General features: G+C 35.0%; 2 protein-coding genes across 6 annotated transcripts in view; both read left to right on the plus strand.

Moving 5' to 3' along the window:
• The window catches only part of LOC128191973 (titin-like), a 259,892-nt gene that overhangs the window by 219,120 nt on the left and 22,868 nt on the right, over positions 1–17,904 (plus strand). The window lies entirely within an intron of this gene.
• Positions 93–3,571, plus strand: LOC128191989 (uncharacterized). Its single transcript, XM_052864381.1, has 2 exons — positions 93–990; positions 1,971–3,571. The coding sequence occupies exons 1-2, from the start codon at positions 867–869 to the stop codon at positions 3,107–3,109; spliced, it is 1,263 nt and encodes a 420-aa protein (XP_052720341.1). The 5' UTR covers positions 93–866; the 3' UTR covers positions 3,110–3,571.

Below are 17,904 nucleotides of genomic sequence, written 5' to 3' on the forward strand. Positions count from 1 at the left end.
GGCACCAAACAATCAGATTACTTGCAGTTTAGGCTGTGTGGAGTAAGTCTACAGGGAAAAGAGGATTTGTGTTTTAACAGCACTTTCAGTTTGTGAAAAGAAGTGATTAATTTCCTAAGTGGCTAGCCAGTGGAGAATGTGGATGGATTTGTTTACAGTTAGAAGGACATTTCAGGCCACTGCTGATTTGTTATACTTAGTTAACACTAGATGTCTGACTCATCTATAGTCACACCTACGTATATATATGAAACTCTGATGTGCAATCATTGATATACTATTTAAATCGCACATGGACTTGCCCACACTTTCGGTTTGAGCCGAGTGTTTGACGGAAACAACTAAAAATGTTTACATGCGGAAGTCCATAATAATGGTATAAGAGTGTAAAAAGTTTTCATGTTACGGTTTTCATTGATTTGAGGCCATTTAATTGATATTTTCTGTGTACACGGCAGAGGAATTTCTTATAGAATTGTTCATTGACTGAGACAGTTTAACGCAGTGTGTCGCTCCTTTGAAGTGAGTTGTGGACTTTAAAATTCCTGCGTGGACCGCATTAAAGAGGTAGTATAGTGTCAATCAAACGCTGAGCGTAGAGTCGCGAGGCGGCTACAGCTGAAAGGAAAGAGGGTCCTACACGTGTCTACAGCTACTGTCACGACAAACGCTCACTGACGCGCAGGAAGGAAACTTGTCACCAAACTCGTAACTTTCTACTTGAAAACATGGACTTAACAAACATATTGGGAAACATACCAGGAGAAAAAAATTTACATTGTCATATTCGTTGAAAAATCTCTTGAGGGATATACTTTAAATAAGTTTTGTGACTTTATGAAAGTTAAATCAATTAAATCAAGATCATGGGTGCTAGCAATTCGCAGATAGACTCGGACTTGGATCCCCGATACAATATTGAGAAGAATTCCAAACACTGCAGTACTAATTTTCAAAGACTGCAATACCATGGAGTCCGGTACCCTAAAGGTAAGAGATTATCAGTAACTGCTAAGATTAACACCGCAGTCATTGAGCCTGTAGGGACATACTTACAAACATGTTATTTTTTATAATGGCCATTAGTACAAAGCTAAACTTTGATGACTTTTATCATTTTTTCCGTTTTTGCTGTAGGCCTATATACATATTGGACAGTTTAATAATCTGTAAAATTAATGTTTTCCTGTTTGATACCACCCCTGCCCCTTTACCCTAAAGGATAAGAGCAATTAATCAATGTTTAATATTTGCTATTCTATGTGATTTTCCACTTTATCACCAATGGCAACACTTGTCTATTCTAGTTAAAATATTTAGTGTGAAACATTTTCTGCTAATTTTTAATTAAAAGGTAAAGGAGATATTAATAGTTTCACCAATAAACATTCTGTATATATTCTACACTTCAACAGTTGAAATGAGATTGTTCGTTATTTTGGTATCTGTAACATCATTTTAAGTAGTCCATATGACAGTTTTATTTTACACAAGTTTAATGTAAAAATAATTTAGACATTTATCATGCTTATGTTGTCCAATCTACAAAATTACTCAGGTGCTAATTACTCAGAAAACAGTTTTAATTTTATCATAATCACACAGGTGAAATGAAAGTAGATGATTGAGTTTAAATCTGATCTATTACATTGACAAAGAGTTCCAAGGCAGTATGTATATGATAAAGAAGATGAAGTAAATTTGAATATTCAGTTGTTAATGGTTTCTTAATTCAGTTGTTAATTAAATTGTACATTTTAAATATAGTCCAAATACATAAACAAAGACCCCATAATTTTATGAAGAAGAAATATTTTAAAGAAGTTTGTAGATAATTATTTTTTGTGGGCTAAATTTTTGCTACACTGTTTAACGATGAAGCTAATCTGTTCTAAGATAATTAATTTTTGTGAGCCTAATTTTTGCTTTACTGTTTAACAATGAAGCTAATGTTGTTTTCTGTTTTCTAGGCAGGCCAGACCCACCAGAGGGCAGCCCCACGGCTCAAAACATAACCCAGTCCTCTGTAACACTGAAATGGACACCTCCCTACGGGTGTCCCACCAGTACCATACTCGCATATCAGGTCGAAGTTTGCCGTGTACAGGACAAACGATGGAAGATGGTGACAAACTCATGTCAGGGGAACACTTACGATGTGAAAAATCTGGCACCAGGTACAGACTATATGTTTAGAGTCCGGACAGAAAATGTGTACGGAAAAAGTAAACCCAGTGCTCCATCGGAGGTGATTAGGACACTCAGTGAAAACCGATGGATGACTGCGAGGGAGGACAAAGAAGCAGACGACAGAGGAGTGAGACTGACCAGAAGACACAGCCATTACATCAAAGTGGAAAACAGTGTGTCCAATCTTCTACAGAAGACTGATAAAGAGGAAGAAATGAGTGAAGTGGGCACCATTCCCTTCAAAAGAAACAGTAGCATCCGGCACTCCCTTCCTGTGCAGTGTGTCCGCCGGACTTCCCCTCTACCTTCCAGCATACTGCCAGGATCCCGGCGGGAGAGCGTGTGTAGTCTGAAAGATAGGGAGTCCAGGAAATCCATTGAAGAATCCTCAGTGTTCACTGATGATACTGATGAAGTGTCATCTCTAAAACTTAAAAGATTCTCACTCGCATCTACAGAGGATGATTCTTGTAAATGCTCATCTTCTGCAGCTTCGATGACATCAATTCCAGAGGAGCTGAATGACTCTAAAGGAGAGAAAGACTCGGACCTCTTCATAGTGAAAACCCCTCCCCCCACCTGGAGGTACAACTCTCAGTCTCATGATATTCTCTCTGCCCCTTACTCAGATGACACCAAGCTCGCCTGGGTAACGGATCAGAAATCTCCACTACCCAATCATCTAAACTCAGAAAACACATCACCAGTGTGGAGAGACAGACCTGAAAATAACAAAAACCTCCCAGACTTCCGATCACTTAGAAATGCCTTGAATTCTAATGATCTCTTAGTGAAAACTCTTAATGCTGATAATAATGGAAATTACTCCACTCTCAATTCCAAAGGCAAGCTTTATGAAAAGGTCATTAAAGAAGAAGATGAGCACAATATTTCAATGGATATTGTGTCAAATGTATAGTACATCAAGACAACTATTCTTGACCCATATTTTACGGGTAGATCGAGCATAATTTTAGGTAACTGTGTCAGAAGGATCCTTTGCTCTATGTTCACTACAAAAGACAGAGACAGATTCGGACAGCATTTTATCTAGTCTTTTGTTCCGCCAAATGACTCCAACTATTGTGCTTATAATCCAAGGCTTAATCACAACAGATCTATTTTATACTTCATAGTCTTTATCATGTACTTTAATCCTCAAAAATGTTATTGAAGAAAATAGCTGCATATTTTGATGCATTCATATTTCAATCTGCGTATTACATATACAGGTGCCTTGATAATCAGAAAGGAGAAGCAATTTATTTAGTTCAATATACCACAGCTTGGATGTTCTCACCAAAGACTATTTTAATACATGTTCAATTATTTATTGTTATAAAACTTGTGAAACACTGAAAAAATGACTTTAGTTTTCTATAAGCCTTGGGCAAAATTGGAGATGGGTCCTTTCAGTATAATACAATTCAATACTTAGGCTTCTATAAACCTGCTCAACAAAAGCATTGAGGATGTTTGGGCAGAAGTGTTTTTTCTTCAGGCAATTTCTGTTTGGGATTTGATAAGTTGTTTTTTCTTGGCCAAGCTTTGCTTAGCACTGTGTTAGTCCCCATTGGCTGTTGTTTTTTAAAACATGATGGAAGACTTTTTACTTTCATCAGATAATGACTAAAAATAATAATCCACACAAGATCACATTTCAGTGGATTGTTTGTACTGATATTTAGAGATAATAGGCCAGAAATTCCCAGGTGTTACAGATTGCAATATCTCTCTCTCTCTCTCTCTCTCTCTCTGTGCATGGTTATGCATTTTTTAGAGTTGAATAAAAAGGAAATATTTTGTTTGTTGTGTAAATTTCTGAAGCTATAAGTATCACATTTTCCATTACAGAAATAATGGTATGATAATTTATTTCCTTTCTGTGTTTAGTACAACAAAAGATCAACATCCCCTGTCAATATTTACGGAGAGAATCTCAGTTCTGTCTCAACAGACAGGTCTATACTCAGGGAGACAGGAAATGCTTTATCAAAGTTTAATCCAGTAGGTTGGAGATTGTGACAAGGGGTCCCGAGATGGCTGATAATACAAGGGGGAGGGGAGGGGTCAGATTTCTCATTTGGACAGCTGCTGTTCCTCCAGAGCAAATATAGAAAGCCTACAGTGCTCTCTTGTGGTTTGGGGATTTAATCAGTTTTAAAGAAAATCATTTGATCTAATGGCTTATGTACACTGGAACAATTTTAAATGTAATATGACCTTGCAGAAATGAGTTTCTGAATTCACTCAGATTTTTAATTAAAGGAAATTTGGTAACTCTTCTAATTAACAAAGATACCCTTGTGGCGTTCGTACCTTTTTTAACCTTGACAAATTATATTGTGAATTTTATATTGTAAAATCAACAACTTGTTAGTTAAACAGGAATTTTACAGCTGTGCACCAAATGTGTTGTGAAGTTTTAGGAATTTGTTTTACATCATGCAAGTGCGTCATAAATTAACAATGAGTCTTCAAACATGCCTATACATTGTTTGCTCAATAATGCAGCATATTTGTTTGGTAAATGTGCACCGTTAGAAAAGAAAAATGCTTTAAAAAAGTATCAAGTGAAAGTATAGTGCTCTCAGAAACTGCTGATGTAGACAATAGCACAAAGCAAAGGTTAATATAACTACCAGTTCATGTGATCATACCATGCAGGAGGTGTAGGTCATCGTCATTAATAGAAGAATAAAAACAAAGAAAGATCATAATAATTCCGTAAATCTGATTCAAAGAACCACAAGATTGGTTCAAAGCCAGCAAGCCTTGGCATTTCTTTATGCAAGGTGGTTCAGGTTTATTCCTTGAGAAAATGACTACAAATGAATAGTGTGTGCCAACATGCATGAAAAGGCAGAAAATAGTCTGTGTAAACAAAAACATACTCAATACACTAGAGAGGATTGACTGGGACTTGGACCATCTGCAAATGTTTTTGTTTAAGCTATTGATAAAATTCCTAGACTGCCAATATAAATTTTGAGTTTAACAGAAATAACAATGTTCCATCGGTATAGAATTAATCGAGTTACATTAGATAGCAATAAAAGTTTTATTCATGCTTCATTAATTAGTTATGCATACTGTTAAATGCTCTCTGTAGGAACCATTGACTGTCTTAAAGTTACACCATTAATATCATTGTGCTGTTTTATAGTAGAATGGATGTTTATACAGAGCCTTTGGTGGTAAAGACCAAATTTTTCTCGTTACTGTACTTGAGCTATTGGGCTGTCATGTTGATGGTGTGAAAAATGAGGGGATTTAACCCCAAACATCGGCAAAAGGCGCCAGCTTCGTAAAACATAATCCATGTCAATTACAGATCACAAAAAAAACAAGAGTGAGAAAAAATGTCGACATGAGCGTCTCTGATTATAAATGTGTGCAGTGTTTTGGGATGACAAAATCGAAATGCAAATGTATTCAGGAAGCTAAAAGGCAGGGATGCTATAACCAGCGCATTATCACATAAAAACTATTGATTATCCAATATACACATTTTGTTATGCTAATATTAATTTGTTACTCTTTTGTGTCTTGATTCTTGGGATCTCATTGAATATAGATAGACCAGACTGGCTAATGTTGCAGGGTGTTTACTATAACCAATCATATGTATCCAATCAGTGGGGACAATTGTCTTCTTAGACTTGTAGTCTCTTCATTTGTTTTTAAGATAAACAGATAGCGCAGAAAAAGGGGGGAAACGTCTACAGAATAGCATAGAAAAGGAGAAAAAACAGCTGAAGATTACTTTCCAGTTCTCAGAGGTTAAAGGGGGACATGGTCCAGAAATAAAACCAGGGTCAGGTGTTTGCGACTGGTCAGAAACCTCACGTTTGATTCGGTGATGCTATGGACTGTGGGTCCACCTGGTAGATTAGTGTCTAGCAGTATATGAACCATAAACTGTGAAATTACTTTTTGACAGGTGATACTGGGTGACAATTTTTAACCAAGTAATGTTTTTTTCCCTCTTCCTTTTTGATAATGTATGTATACCAGTACACATTTTGAAGACTTTTCCTTCTCTGATCTAGTCAGTGGCTCGGTGCACGTGTCCATGTCATATGATGACCGCTTTACACTATGGTGAGGGAGAATCAGATTGATTAGTGTGCTTTTTTGTCCAACCCTCCCCTCATGTAAACACAACACATGTCCTCACCACAGGGGGGTATCCAGATAATCCACTAACTGTAACAAACATACCCCTATATTAACAGATAAACGGGACTTGTTGTTGACAACTCCGTTATTTTCAGGTAGAAAAAAGGTTACAATTTGATGGCGTGTACCGTTTAAAGGTTGGGTATTAAACATGCGCGGTAGATTAACCTTCATCCTGATACAAAACAAGCTGTAAATTTTTTTCCTAAAGATTTATTAAAAATTCAAGTATTACATGAATATTTGAAGGTCACTTTGTTGAGTAGAGAGTATTTATGACCACTATTGTATGGGGTCGGAGACCCCTGAAGATAAATGCTTCCTTCGTTATTCTGACTTAATTTTTCATCGTGATCATGTTCACCTGTTGTGAATGAATCGTTGAGAACTCGTTGAGGTGTAAATGATTTCACAATGTTGACCCGTTGAAGTCAAAATGTTCTAATGCTTCCCTAATCTCTAAGTAGTAAGAACACAATAATTTGTCATTCTTAATATATTAATGTCATTTGTTGGTGCATTTTAAATATGCATTTTGTTATTTCATTAATTATTCTTGATGAAATGATAGGAGGTTACTTGATTTTTTATTTCCTTGTAAACTTACATTTGTTTTTCAAGGATCCTTAATTCTTGTAATTAAGACATAGATTAATCATACAGGAAGGAGTGAATTTCAATAGAGCTACAGAGAGCTACAGTTATATACAATCGTAATTGTTTTAAAACAAAACAATTAACTTTTCTGTTTGAATTCATTTCATTTTGAGCGCTATATGGCTTATTTGTTATCATTGATCAAGTTTTGAACATAATGGTTAGATTGCTTGATATATCTTTTTCTAAAGTCAAAACTTATTTCGTAACAAACATGTATATAAAAATGATTGATATATTGAAATTATTCAATCAGAAATGAATTGTGATGACTCTGTCTGTTGAATTTGTCAAGTTTACTGTTCATTGAACGCAATTACAAATCATTGAATTTGTCTAGTTTACTATTTATTGAACGCAAATGGAGATTATGCAACAAGGATAAACCTATTTATTTACTTCACTTGAGTCAACAGAATGTTGTGGCTTTATCCAGAATGCAGAGATTTATGATAAAATACAGCATGTCCCAGTTACCCAGCTTAAGCAGGGGTTGGATATTGGGATATTTTCTAAATGACAGGAGGCCTCTCATATTGCATGTGGCTTTTTAAACCTTGAAGTATGCATTTACCAGTAAATATATGTTCTAGTTACTACTTATATCAGTATAGATAAATGTAGTTCTTGGAAGACTGACACACAGACTGGTACACTGAAGGCAGAGAAAAGTCAGATATCTGATCCTGGTTGTGTCTCATTAGGAAAAAATGTCTTTCCATTTAAATTCATGTGTTTTAAAGGTTTCACAAGTGCTATATAAAACGAAGAGTAATAGCAAAAGTATTTTTCAAGCTGACTGCTTTAATTCGTAATGAGCCGTAAAGAGATCTCCAATTTATGATCAACCTTTTGGAAATGTCTTTCTTTCAGTTATTGAGGAACCAATCAGTGGTCAAATCGTTGCTTATTCATTTATTCACCAAAGTTGGCCTCTGCAGAACTTTCTTTTTCTTTTGCTGTGACTTCTTTCTTACCCTGCTGTCATCCTATCTGTTTAGATCAATGGAAATCACACAGCATGGTATAGATATGTTATACAAATGGACGGTTCGTTAATTGTGAAATTAGGTTAATGACTCATTTAAGGTCTTTCGATTGTCGTGTGACGTCATTGTGAGCAATCCGGAATATTTTACCGTTATCGGTTATAATAATAGTGTTATGTGGTGCATAGTTTTGCCAATATATCTTGATTTATACTTGTGTTTAACACATTTTAAGCTATGTAAAGTGAAATGACACCAATGTTTAACAATTCATAGAGAGTAGTTTGAGTTGAAATCGCTGAATTCAATGAAAAACTGATAAAACCGTATATAGGCAAACTTGACAGAGACCACAATTCATAATTTTTTACCAGGCAAGGTAAACATTTCTTTGCAGATTTCGATAGGATATATAATGAATTACAAATGTACCAATTTTCAGTGAGTTTGAACCATTATTTCAAAAGTTATAGACGTTTTATGTTGCTAAACTGTACTTATTCATGGTTGAAAAATCGTATCAAAATGCACTGTAAATGTGATAGCTTTCATACTGGCATATTTAAATGGCCTTAAAATGTTAAAATACTTAAAATAAAGGATTGCAATTAATTTCTTTTAAAAATTGCTTTATTATATCGAAATTAGTTAAAATAAATGTGATGTTTGATAAGAGAGCAGTCGTTGCTATAACTGTCCTGATAGTGTACTTGTGTTAGCTCCTACAGCATGAACAAAATATTTGCAACATACCAATATTTAACTTTAATTTGATTGTTTGCATATTAATCATCAAATTTAAACAAAAATTACACAGATTAAACCATAAAAACATCGAGGGTGGAGAAACCTTAAGTTGTTATTTATATACATTATTAAGCTTGGTGTACATTAGCACTTCAATGCTTACCTAAGTAAATCAAGTTCAGGCATTATATAAGGTGGTTAGAAAAATCTTAACATATCCATGTCGATACGTGTCATAAAAATTTCACATTGTTTAATTTACGACAATAAAATGCATTTTAAAAACTCTGAAAGGTAAGAAAAGGAAAAGCACCAGCAGGTTTCAAACTCATGACTTGCAGATCAGTATATGATTAATACGAATAATGCTCTCCTCTGTTTGATTTGAAGCTACTAGTATTGAAAATGAAAATAAAGTTATCCATTTTTTAATTATTTTTGTTTAATTGCCAAAGAAAGTGTGTCTCAAAATGGAGTTCCCCATACCTCCTTATAAATCTGATACTATGAATGAATTAAGACAACTTGAAGTCATGCATTCACTAAACTCACAGAACAAGATCGTCTTATGGGATATATTGAAGTCTTTACCTATTGAATCTAATAAGACTTCCTATGTGCATAAATGTGAAACAGATATTTGAGTTGAAAAGCTCCCTGAATGGACATGAATGCTGCTGCATGATAGGAGATGGGGATCTTTTTCACCGAGGACTAGCTGAATTCATTCATTGCACAAAAAAATGTGGTGACCCCCAGATGTTTTGTGACCCCCCTGACAGGTAAAGCAGCTGTGTTTACAGGTGATAGACCTACAAATCAAAGGAGGAGGGAGATGTACTCTTACTCCCTCATGCAAACCAAGCATTTATCTTCCTAAATTATACAGTTCTGTACAATTTGCAAATTAAGGTACCGGTATATATGGACTGGTAAGACGATGGAATTTCTCTGGGGAACTCTATAAGGCGGTGGTGATTCATGGAGTATGAATTGTAGGTTCTCTTTTTCACATGGGATTTAATTCAGGGCTGAATGAAATGAAGCTAGAAATTACTTATGAGCAATAAGGAGTGTTAATGTGGTAATCTGTTCTGGGAAACTATTTTGTGGTTTTCTTTTTTTGGTACGTAATGTAGGAGTTCTTGACAATGGGGGTTTAATGCGGTGATTGGATTATGATGCAATCAATAATTATTGAACCAGACTCAATGTCCCTATTCAAAAAGAAAAAGTATATAAGAGGAGGATTAACTGTGATTTACTGATATTGATATGTAGGATGAAATACTGGTACCAAGAAAGACAACTCCAAACGAAAAAATGCCAAACAGAACAAGAAATATAACTCATCTCTTTTTTTCCACCCAAGGACACTGATCTCAATATTTGTTGCCTCTGATTCCTTTGTACAAAAATTTCATGTACGAAATGCCAGTAACTCAAAATTTATGATATGTAAACCAATAGTGGTCATTTCAAAGAATTAAAAAGTCTCTAAGTATTTCAGGGAAAATATGGGACAATGAATTCAGAGATAACCACTAGCTTGCAAAAGGCAATTTAATTTGAGTTCGCAAAATTATGTGGTTTAACAATTACCTTTTCACACCCTACTAAATAGGGGCCTTGTGGTACTTTACAGTTCAACTTTTTAACTTTTCTTAGAATACTAGAAGAAAAGAACCTCAGTCCTGATTTTTATATTACAAAATTTAATAAAATGACGACAACCAATAAATGCTAACAACCAGGCATCTTTTGAACTGACTAGAACCTATAGCTAACATCCTTAATTAATGAAGCATTTGGTCAATGGCTTTCACAATAACTGTAATTAAAAGTGTTTTGGTAGTATTAATAGCACATATATTCAAAATGTGTTTAAGTAAATTTGGTTTAATTTACGATTAACTTAATCTAAAGAGGAAGCAAAACAGTATGCTAGCTGATGTGTTTATGCCTTTAATGAAGATAGAGATCCAGGGCAGAATTTGATTTTGGCCTGTCTTTCTCTCTGTGCAAATTGAATTGTTAACATTTGGCTTTTATATACTTTTGATCTGTAAGCAGCTAAACTATTTATAAGGGCACACCTATTATCGCAGCATGTACACCCATGCTAAATTTGCAGTAATCTGTTCTATATAATACTCGGAGACCTTCATAGCATTTGTCTGTACATGACTTCATGAAAGCTACCTGGACCACATGTCACATGTTTACATCTCTCTCTCCGTCAATATCCAATAATCGCAAACATAAAACTGGCATGTCCAGAAACTATATATGGTCCACTACTTTGCCTTGTTTTGGAGTATCTGTGTATGACCAACACTGAGTTCAGGTATAGCTGTAGGTCAGGGTCTGTAGCTCCAGGTTGGAAAAAATTCGGATTGACGACCTGGGAGATACAATGCCTCCATAGTAAAAAAACGGCAATTTATGGCGCTAGTTTTGGACTGATTAATATTATACCTGAACGCATTCTGTACAAATATTTGATTCCCAAAATATCCTCTGACATTTTACTACAGATATCGTCACTTTACCTTTCTTTGATATTCTTTTGTAAAAATGGCTACTCTTGATCTCAACGTGAATTTAACATGCTTCATTTTCAGAGGTCAGATAGCATGTTTGAGAGTACGTCTGAGGCAAGTAAAGAGATGATAATGTAATGAGCAGTAAATTACCGGAAGAATTTAATGGTATTATTTTTTTCCACATGATTTGTGTGTAAATAAGGTTAATCAGTCCAAAACTTTGTCACTTTAAAAAATTTCCTCCTTTAAACAAAATTTTTTTTTATTCATTTTTTTCAATCATTTTTGGCTAAATAATTGTGGTGACAATTGCTGCTTCCGCCCCCCCCCCCCCCCCTCCCCCCCCCCCCCCCTGTTCAAACACCCTTGTATACCTTGTAAATTAACAGCCGAGCAAGACTTTCTATCTTCAGGGTAGACAACTCTGGAAGCCTTATGAGAATTTCAAATATAGCAAACTACATTTTTTTTTAAAAATCCTTTTTCAACTATATTTAGAGAAAAAAATTTTAAAGCAGTAATTTTGTCACTTAGGAACCTCTATATTTGACCTGTAAGCAAAAGTTATTTGCTGTATACAATAAACTTAAGGTGCTTTCAGATAAGGAATTTAGGAAAGAATGCAGGTGAAATTTTTTGCATATTTTCACACTCGGCAAAAATAAATGAGAGGTGTATTTGATCAAGTTGTAAAAGAGACCTTTTTGTTAAGTGGTGCACAAAAAGATTGAGGTAGCTCAGAGTTTAAAGTATGGTATGAGTAAACAAGTTCTGGCAAATGTATATAAGTAACGAGGTGATTTAGATAAAAATCAACTGCGATCTCAGTGACCTGATTTTATCAATGGTGATTGATACTAATATTTTGTCTATAAATATTTATTATAGATCTGCCTTTGTTGGTGATACCATATATCTTCTTGCAGTAGGTGATTGATTTCTTGTCACTCTGTGGTACTGAGAATGGCTTCACCTGTCAAGGTGTGTGTATAACCATTTCCCCCGCAGCACTTATTGAAATCACAGAAAGCCTTGTAAGTGGTGCAGCCCAAGGAGTTATGCATATCAAACAAAACTTGTTCCGTTGTATTCTATTTTACTAAAAGAAAAAAAACTCTAATTTAATAAAGCAAACAAAACAAAATTTTTTTAATGGACTCCGTCGAATCAAGACAGACACTTGTCAAAAAAATATATTTTTTTCTCTTTTGCTCAAAACATATTAGCATAATGCGGGATGATTTAGTGGATGCCCCTCAGTGGGCCCCCTCTTAAGTGTAATGGTGATAGTATAGTCATTCTTTGGAAGAGCAGTAGTAATTTTACCACAATGTGATTTGTGGGTCTGTAGTGTATCGGTTGATCTGGCCCCAAATAAACCTGTGTAATATTCCAATGGCTTTTGTTCTTCAGCCAGATTGTGTTTTTAAAAGTTTTTTCATTTTAAGAAACTGTGTCCTGGAATAAACATGTCATAGAATGGGTTTTCTACCACAGAAAGGCATGTGATATATGTCAGAAACCGTTATTTTCTATGGATTATGGATTTAAAATGAAATCAAAATGAAGCCCCAAAGGATCTATACTTCCTCCATATATGTGAACTTAGACGGTAAGTCTTTAATACTTATACTGTGTACATTATTTAACAACTGAAGGTGATCTGAACTAGGAGAAAGTTTTTAACCAGCGATTGTAAACTCCATATTGCAATAAATCACTTGCCACTAAATTCCCCGACTGTTATCTTATTAAAAAATAAGATCCTCTAATGAATAAAAAAAAAAACAGTTTTAAAGATATATTACAATGAAATGATATGTTAATATCTGATGATTGACAATCTGATTTTCAATTAGTACCATACATTATAAAAGATGTGGGGGTGTAGTTTGATGGACTAGATTACTGGGGTCGGAGGCATTGTGACCAGAGTTGTTTGTTTTTTGACAAATAGTAATACAGGTAACATGACCTGGTGTATCATCAGGTGCAAACTGACAGAGGCTGAGACACAGACCTGTAGGAAGTGACTCCGTGAATCACCGTCCTCTAAATTAAGACGGTACATGAGACAATGCAGTTGGTACATTCCTGGACACAAATAGATCGTGAGCAGAAACTTCAATTTTAGAAAATTGACATGCACATTCACAACATGGAGTTAAGCATGCATAAATATTAATGGGCTCTAATGCTCGCTTTATTATAAGGAAATTTTTTTTTAGTTTTCCTGTGAGCTTAAATTGACTACAAATTTATCCAGGCACTTAAATTGACATATAGTGCAGATAAAAAAATTGCTGTGAGGGACAAAAGACATGTATCCTAATGGTACAAGGAGACATTCTCTCTGGTGTGGACCATTAGTTTCTGAGACATACAAGCTTTGTTATCACAGATCACCAAAAAGGCTAATGTAGGACCATAAATCAAACATATTAAAGAGAAATGAGAACATTTCTGTAGGTTTAGCAGGGTACTCAGATCCCCAAATATCATCAGCAGTTCCTGACACTATCATGTAAAACCTGTCCCTGATCTTGTCAGAAAACAAATGGGGGGGGGGGGGGGGGGGGGAATGATGTCCTGACTGACCCTTGACGATCTGTCCTGAAATGACCTGTACTAATACTGTGGGGTCAGGCTGGATCCACGTCTGGGGGTGGGGTTCTAGGAGCGGTGTCCGCCTCGACTCTTCATGACCTCTTGGATCATCTACAGATAGTACACAATTCTGTGGTTTTTGTTGTCACTTCCTGAAATCTAAAACACACTACTGCAGCAGTTCATCTAACTAACACCTAATAGATCAAGTTTACGGAAGTAATTGTATATTTCTCAGTGGAATTGTGTTTCAGTTGCTGAATACATTTTGCTGTGGAGTTGCATGGTTGTAAATTTTATAAAAATGATTAGTTATTCAAAACATGATTAATATCACACAAATTTACAAAGTAAACATGTATTTATTGCTAGATCATGGCAGGTTTACAGTGTGCATGGAGTACATGCATTTTAATTTGGGGATTGACGGATAGGGAGATGGATTTATGTAGAAGAAATGTTTGGGTATATGCAGTACATATTAAGTACACATGGGGTGATATGAAGTAGGGTCATATCTTATCAGATTTCTTGATGCTGAACATATACGACCTTATGACTTTCGATATTTATTATTGACACAAGATTACCTACCGTTGGTCAGTTATGAAAGAAAATTTCATATTGTTAATTTATATAAGTGAATAAACCTTAATTTTAGTAAGCTAAATGGTCAATAGATGTTTCAACAAGTAAACATAAAATAAACAAATTCTGCCTAATTAGATCTATTCAATATGTTTTAAATTTAAAATACCTAGTAGTCAATATCAATACATTCCATTATCTCTCTTGAAATGCTTAAACAAGGTCCATGTTTCTAGGAGAAAATTCCAATTCAAGGTAACATGCATGCATGTTCACCTAATATTGGCCAATATGACAAAGAAAATGGAACATGTCTGTACTGTGGTCTGTTAAGGTATGAACTACAGGTAGTGGACATAGTCTCAGCAGGTGTTACTGATATGGTCACCCATCAGAGAGAGGCTATGTCTGGCACATAAAATCACGTCTAAGCCCCTTGTGTGATGATTTTTTTATGGAGGCAAGTTATCAATTTTCTAGCCATAAACTCTCATCATTTCCTTCTTATATTTTTGATGTGCGTAGAATCCCTTGATGGTTTTATAATAGTCCTGAGCTTTTCTCTAGGTTGCCTGAAGCAGCTATATACATGTAGTTAAGTCTTTCTCTCTATGCTAAATTCTGACCTTCTACACAGTGTCATTAGCAAAATCCTATCTCTGTTTTCTATTGGATCAAAGAAAACATCATCTCTTAAGTGGTAATTTTGAAACTGAATACCTAGTTACATAGACAGGTGTCTCTGGTTGACCTGTTTTCAATGAGTATTATGTGCAGGGTGTTAAGTATGACAGTGATATATAATACGATACACAATACGATACACAATACTTGTACTGGGACACCAGATTCCTCTCTATGTCACGGGTACTTCCTTTGGCTGCAGGCCGATAGGTCCTAGTGACTATACACTCCGTGGCATGCATTGTTTGGGGAGGGATAGGTAAAATAACTCACTCGCCACTGATAAGTGTGTGCATTACCGTCTGTTACATGGGATGATACGGCTATGTCAGGTAGGTTTAGGGGGGAGGGGGGTCTATATGGTACATGTTTAAGACCATATGCATGACTATGAAACCAATTTGAATTTTTCGTTCTTAATAACGTGACTGTAAATGACTGATATGATAGTATATGATGTGGTTGATGGTGTGTTTATATTCTAGTATGGTGATGAATTTTTTCAGAGGAATGTCATGATATTTCATTTTTAAATGGGTCACCTTGAAGTACTTAAGGATGCCACATATTCTTTATATGACATCTTGACATCTGTAGTCTAGTTATTTCAAGTCTTCCCAGCACAAACTGGGTGTGTGAGGATTTTTTTTTTGAATTATTAGGCATAGTTCATTCTTAGAAACCTTTTCCTGATAAACATTTTATGAGAATTGAACTTTCAAATCAGGGATGTATACGCTAATTATTATATTCACATTGTCAAAAATAAATTCTCCCTCTAGAAGTTGATTGACAGTAGAAAGGGATTGATTCATATAGTTTATTCTGATATATCAGTATTGATATCAAAATGTACAAAGTTAGGTATTGATATCAGTTTATACAGTTAGATATTCCTGCACCAATTTGAGTTAAGCTATTTGAAGTTTTTGACCAACCATTTAAGGATGATTGATCAGTTCGCAGAAGAGGTAGTCAATAACATGCGACTCGGATGTACTGTAAATGTTAATTGGATTACAAATGCTGTCAAGCAAAGGCTTAAAGACCAGTTTGTGCAGAAATGGTCGGCTGATATTGCAAATTTTTCAAAAGGTCATATATATAGAACTTTCAAATTTATTTTTGGATATGAAAAATATTTGAGTATTCTGCCATCAAAACTTCGAAAAATTCTTGTTAAATTCCGTACGTCGAATCACCGACTTCCTGTAGAAACTGGTAGATGGTTAGGCATTCCTCTTAATGAAAGATGTTGCACATTATGTAATAAAAATCAAATAGCCGATGAAATGCACTTTATATTAGAATGTAATGCTCTTTCATGTATTAGACAAAAATACTTGGAACCTAGATTTTGTGTAAGACCAAACACTTTTAAATTTTGTGAATTATTGTCTACTTTAAAACTTAAAAAACTCAAAAAACTCTGTTTATTTATAAATGAAATTTTTGAATCAGTCTGTCCTCCTTGAACATTTGTACTTTTTTCTCATATTTTTTTTCTCTCTAATTTGTATTGTCCATGTACCTCTGACTCTATACATACATTTGTAAATATTTATATATATATATGTGTACCTCATGTACCGTCATGTTGACGGTTTGAGTGAAAATAAATTGAATTGAATTGAATTGGATACAGTCAACAATGGACTCTCATGGCTGTAGTGTTTGGGTAGACAGCGGGTGTCAATTGCTGTCCTCATTAATACCTGTGTGCTCAAGGACTTGTAATGGCCACTAATCCTTCAAAACAAACCAGAGACTTCAACATAGACCCAATGGGTTGTCCTTCTGGCCGTTGGGTTATAATGCCAATTGTTTCAAAGGACAAGTGCTGGTGAAATGTTTAATACACAAAGGCGATTTAAACCTTCAGAATATTAACCTGTTTATTTAAAGATTTGTATGTTTAGCAATGATTAAAGTGTAAGAAATATGTAAAGTGATTGTGATTTGGCGTGAAAACTAATTGAGAGATCACTGGTTTCTTTCATTGAAACACCGTAGAATTGGGTGTGAAGGGCCGTAGTCCCTCTTTGTCTGGTGTCCTGTAGTATGTGCTGTCGGCAGTTGTGCAATCTCTTCGTAGGCTGGGGAATTCCATGGCGGGCTCGTGGTTTGTAAACAGATGATTTCGTGACAGTTTCTTGTGAATCACCAACCTAATTTTTTGCCTCTGTTTGGAAGATCTATTTTACTAATGTTCTCAAAAATATATTAATACAATTGACTGAATTGCACAGATTTTTAAAGATATCAAAATAATGTAGATACATTTTAGATTATATATCACACAAATTTCTTTTATGTCCACAAATTTATTTAAAAAGGAAATGTAATCATCTAATCAACAGAAATGACATCTCTCACCGCCGGGCCACATTCCAATCGTCATGCATTAATGATGTAGTTTTATGTAATACAGTCAAATAAGGTGAGGAATGGTTCCTATCATCTTAATTCACACACACTTTCTGTGAACCCCAAGGGACAGAATTTAGAATTATATGATACATTAATTTTATTTTCAATTGTATTTGGGTGCCTCTAAAACAAAAGAAAATACATGGGACATAAGTGAAATGTGTTCTTAATGAGAAAATTAACAGTCAGGGAACGGACTTGAAACAAACACATACCATAAAGCTGTCACTTTGTCCGCCATACTTTCAGAATGACAAGGATTCCTTCAGAATATTATACACTTA

Source organism: Crassostrea angulata, chromosome 7, assembly GCF_025612915.1.
Source record: "Crassostrea angulata isolate pt1a10 chromosome 7, ASM2561291v2, whole genome shotgun sequence".
NCBI lineage: Eukaryota > Metazoa > Mollusca > Bivalvia > Ostreida > Ostreidae > Magallana > Magallana angulata.

Bases quoted from the DNA above. Each gene is read 5' to 3' on its own strand.
- LOC128191989 (XM_052864381.1), top strand. From the start codon at position 867: ATGGGTGCTAGCAATTCGCAGATAGACTCGGACTTGGATCCCCGATAC. The intron at 991-1,970 runs GTAAGAGATTAT...TCTGTTTTCTAG, and splicing joins TGGAGTCCGGTACCCTAAAG to GCAGGCCAGACCCACCAGAG.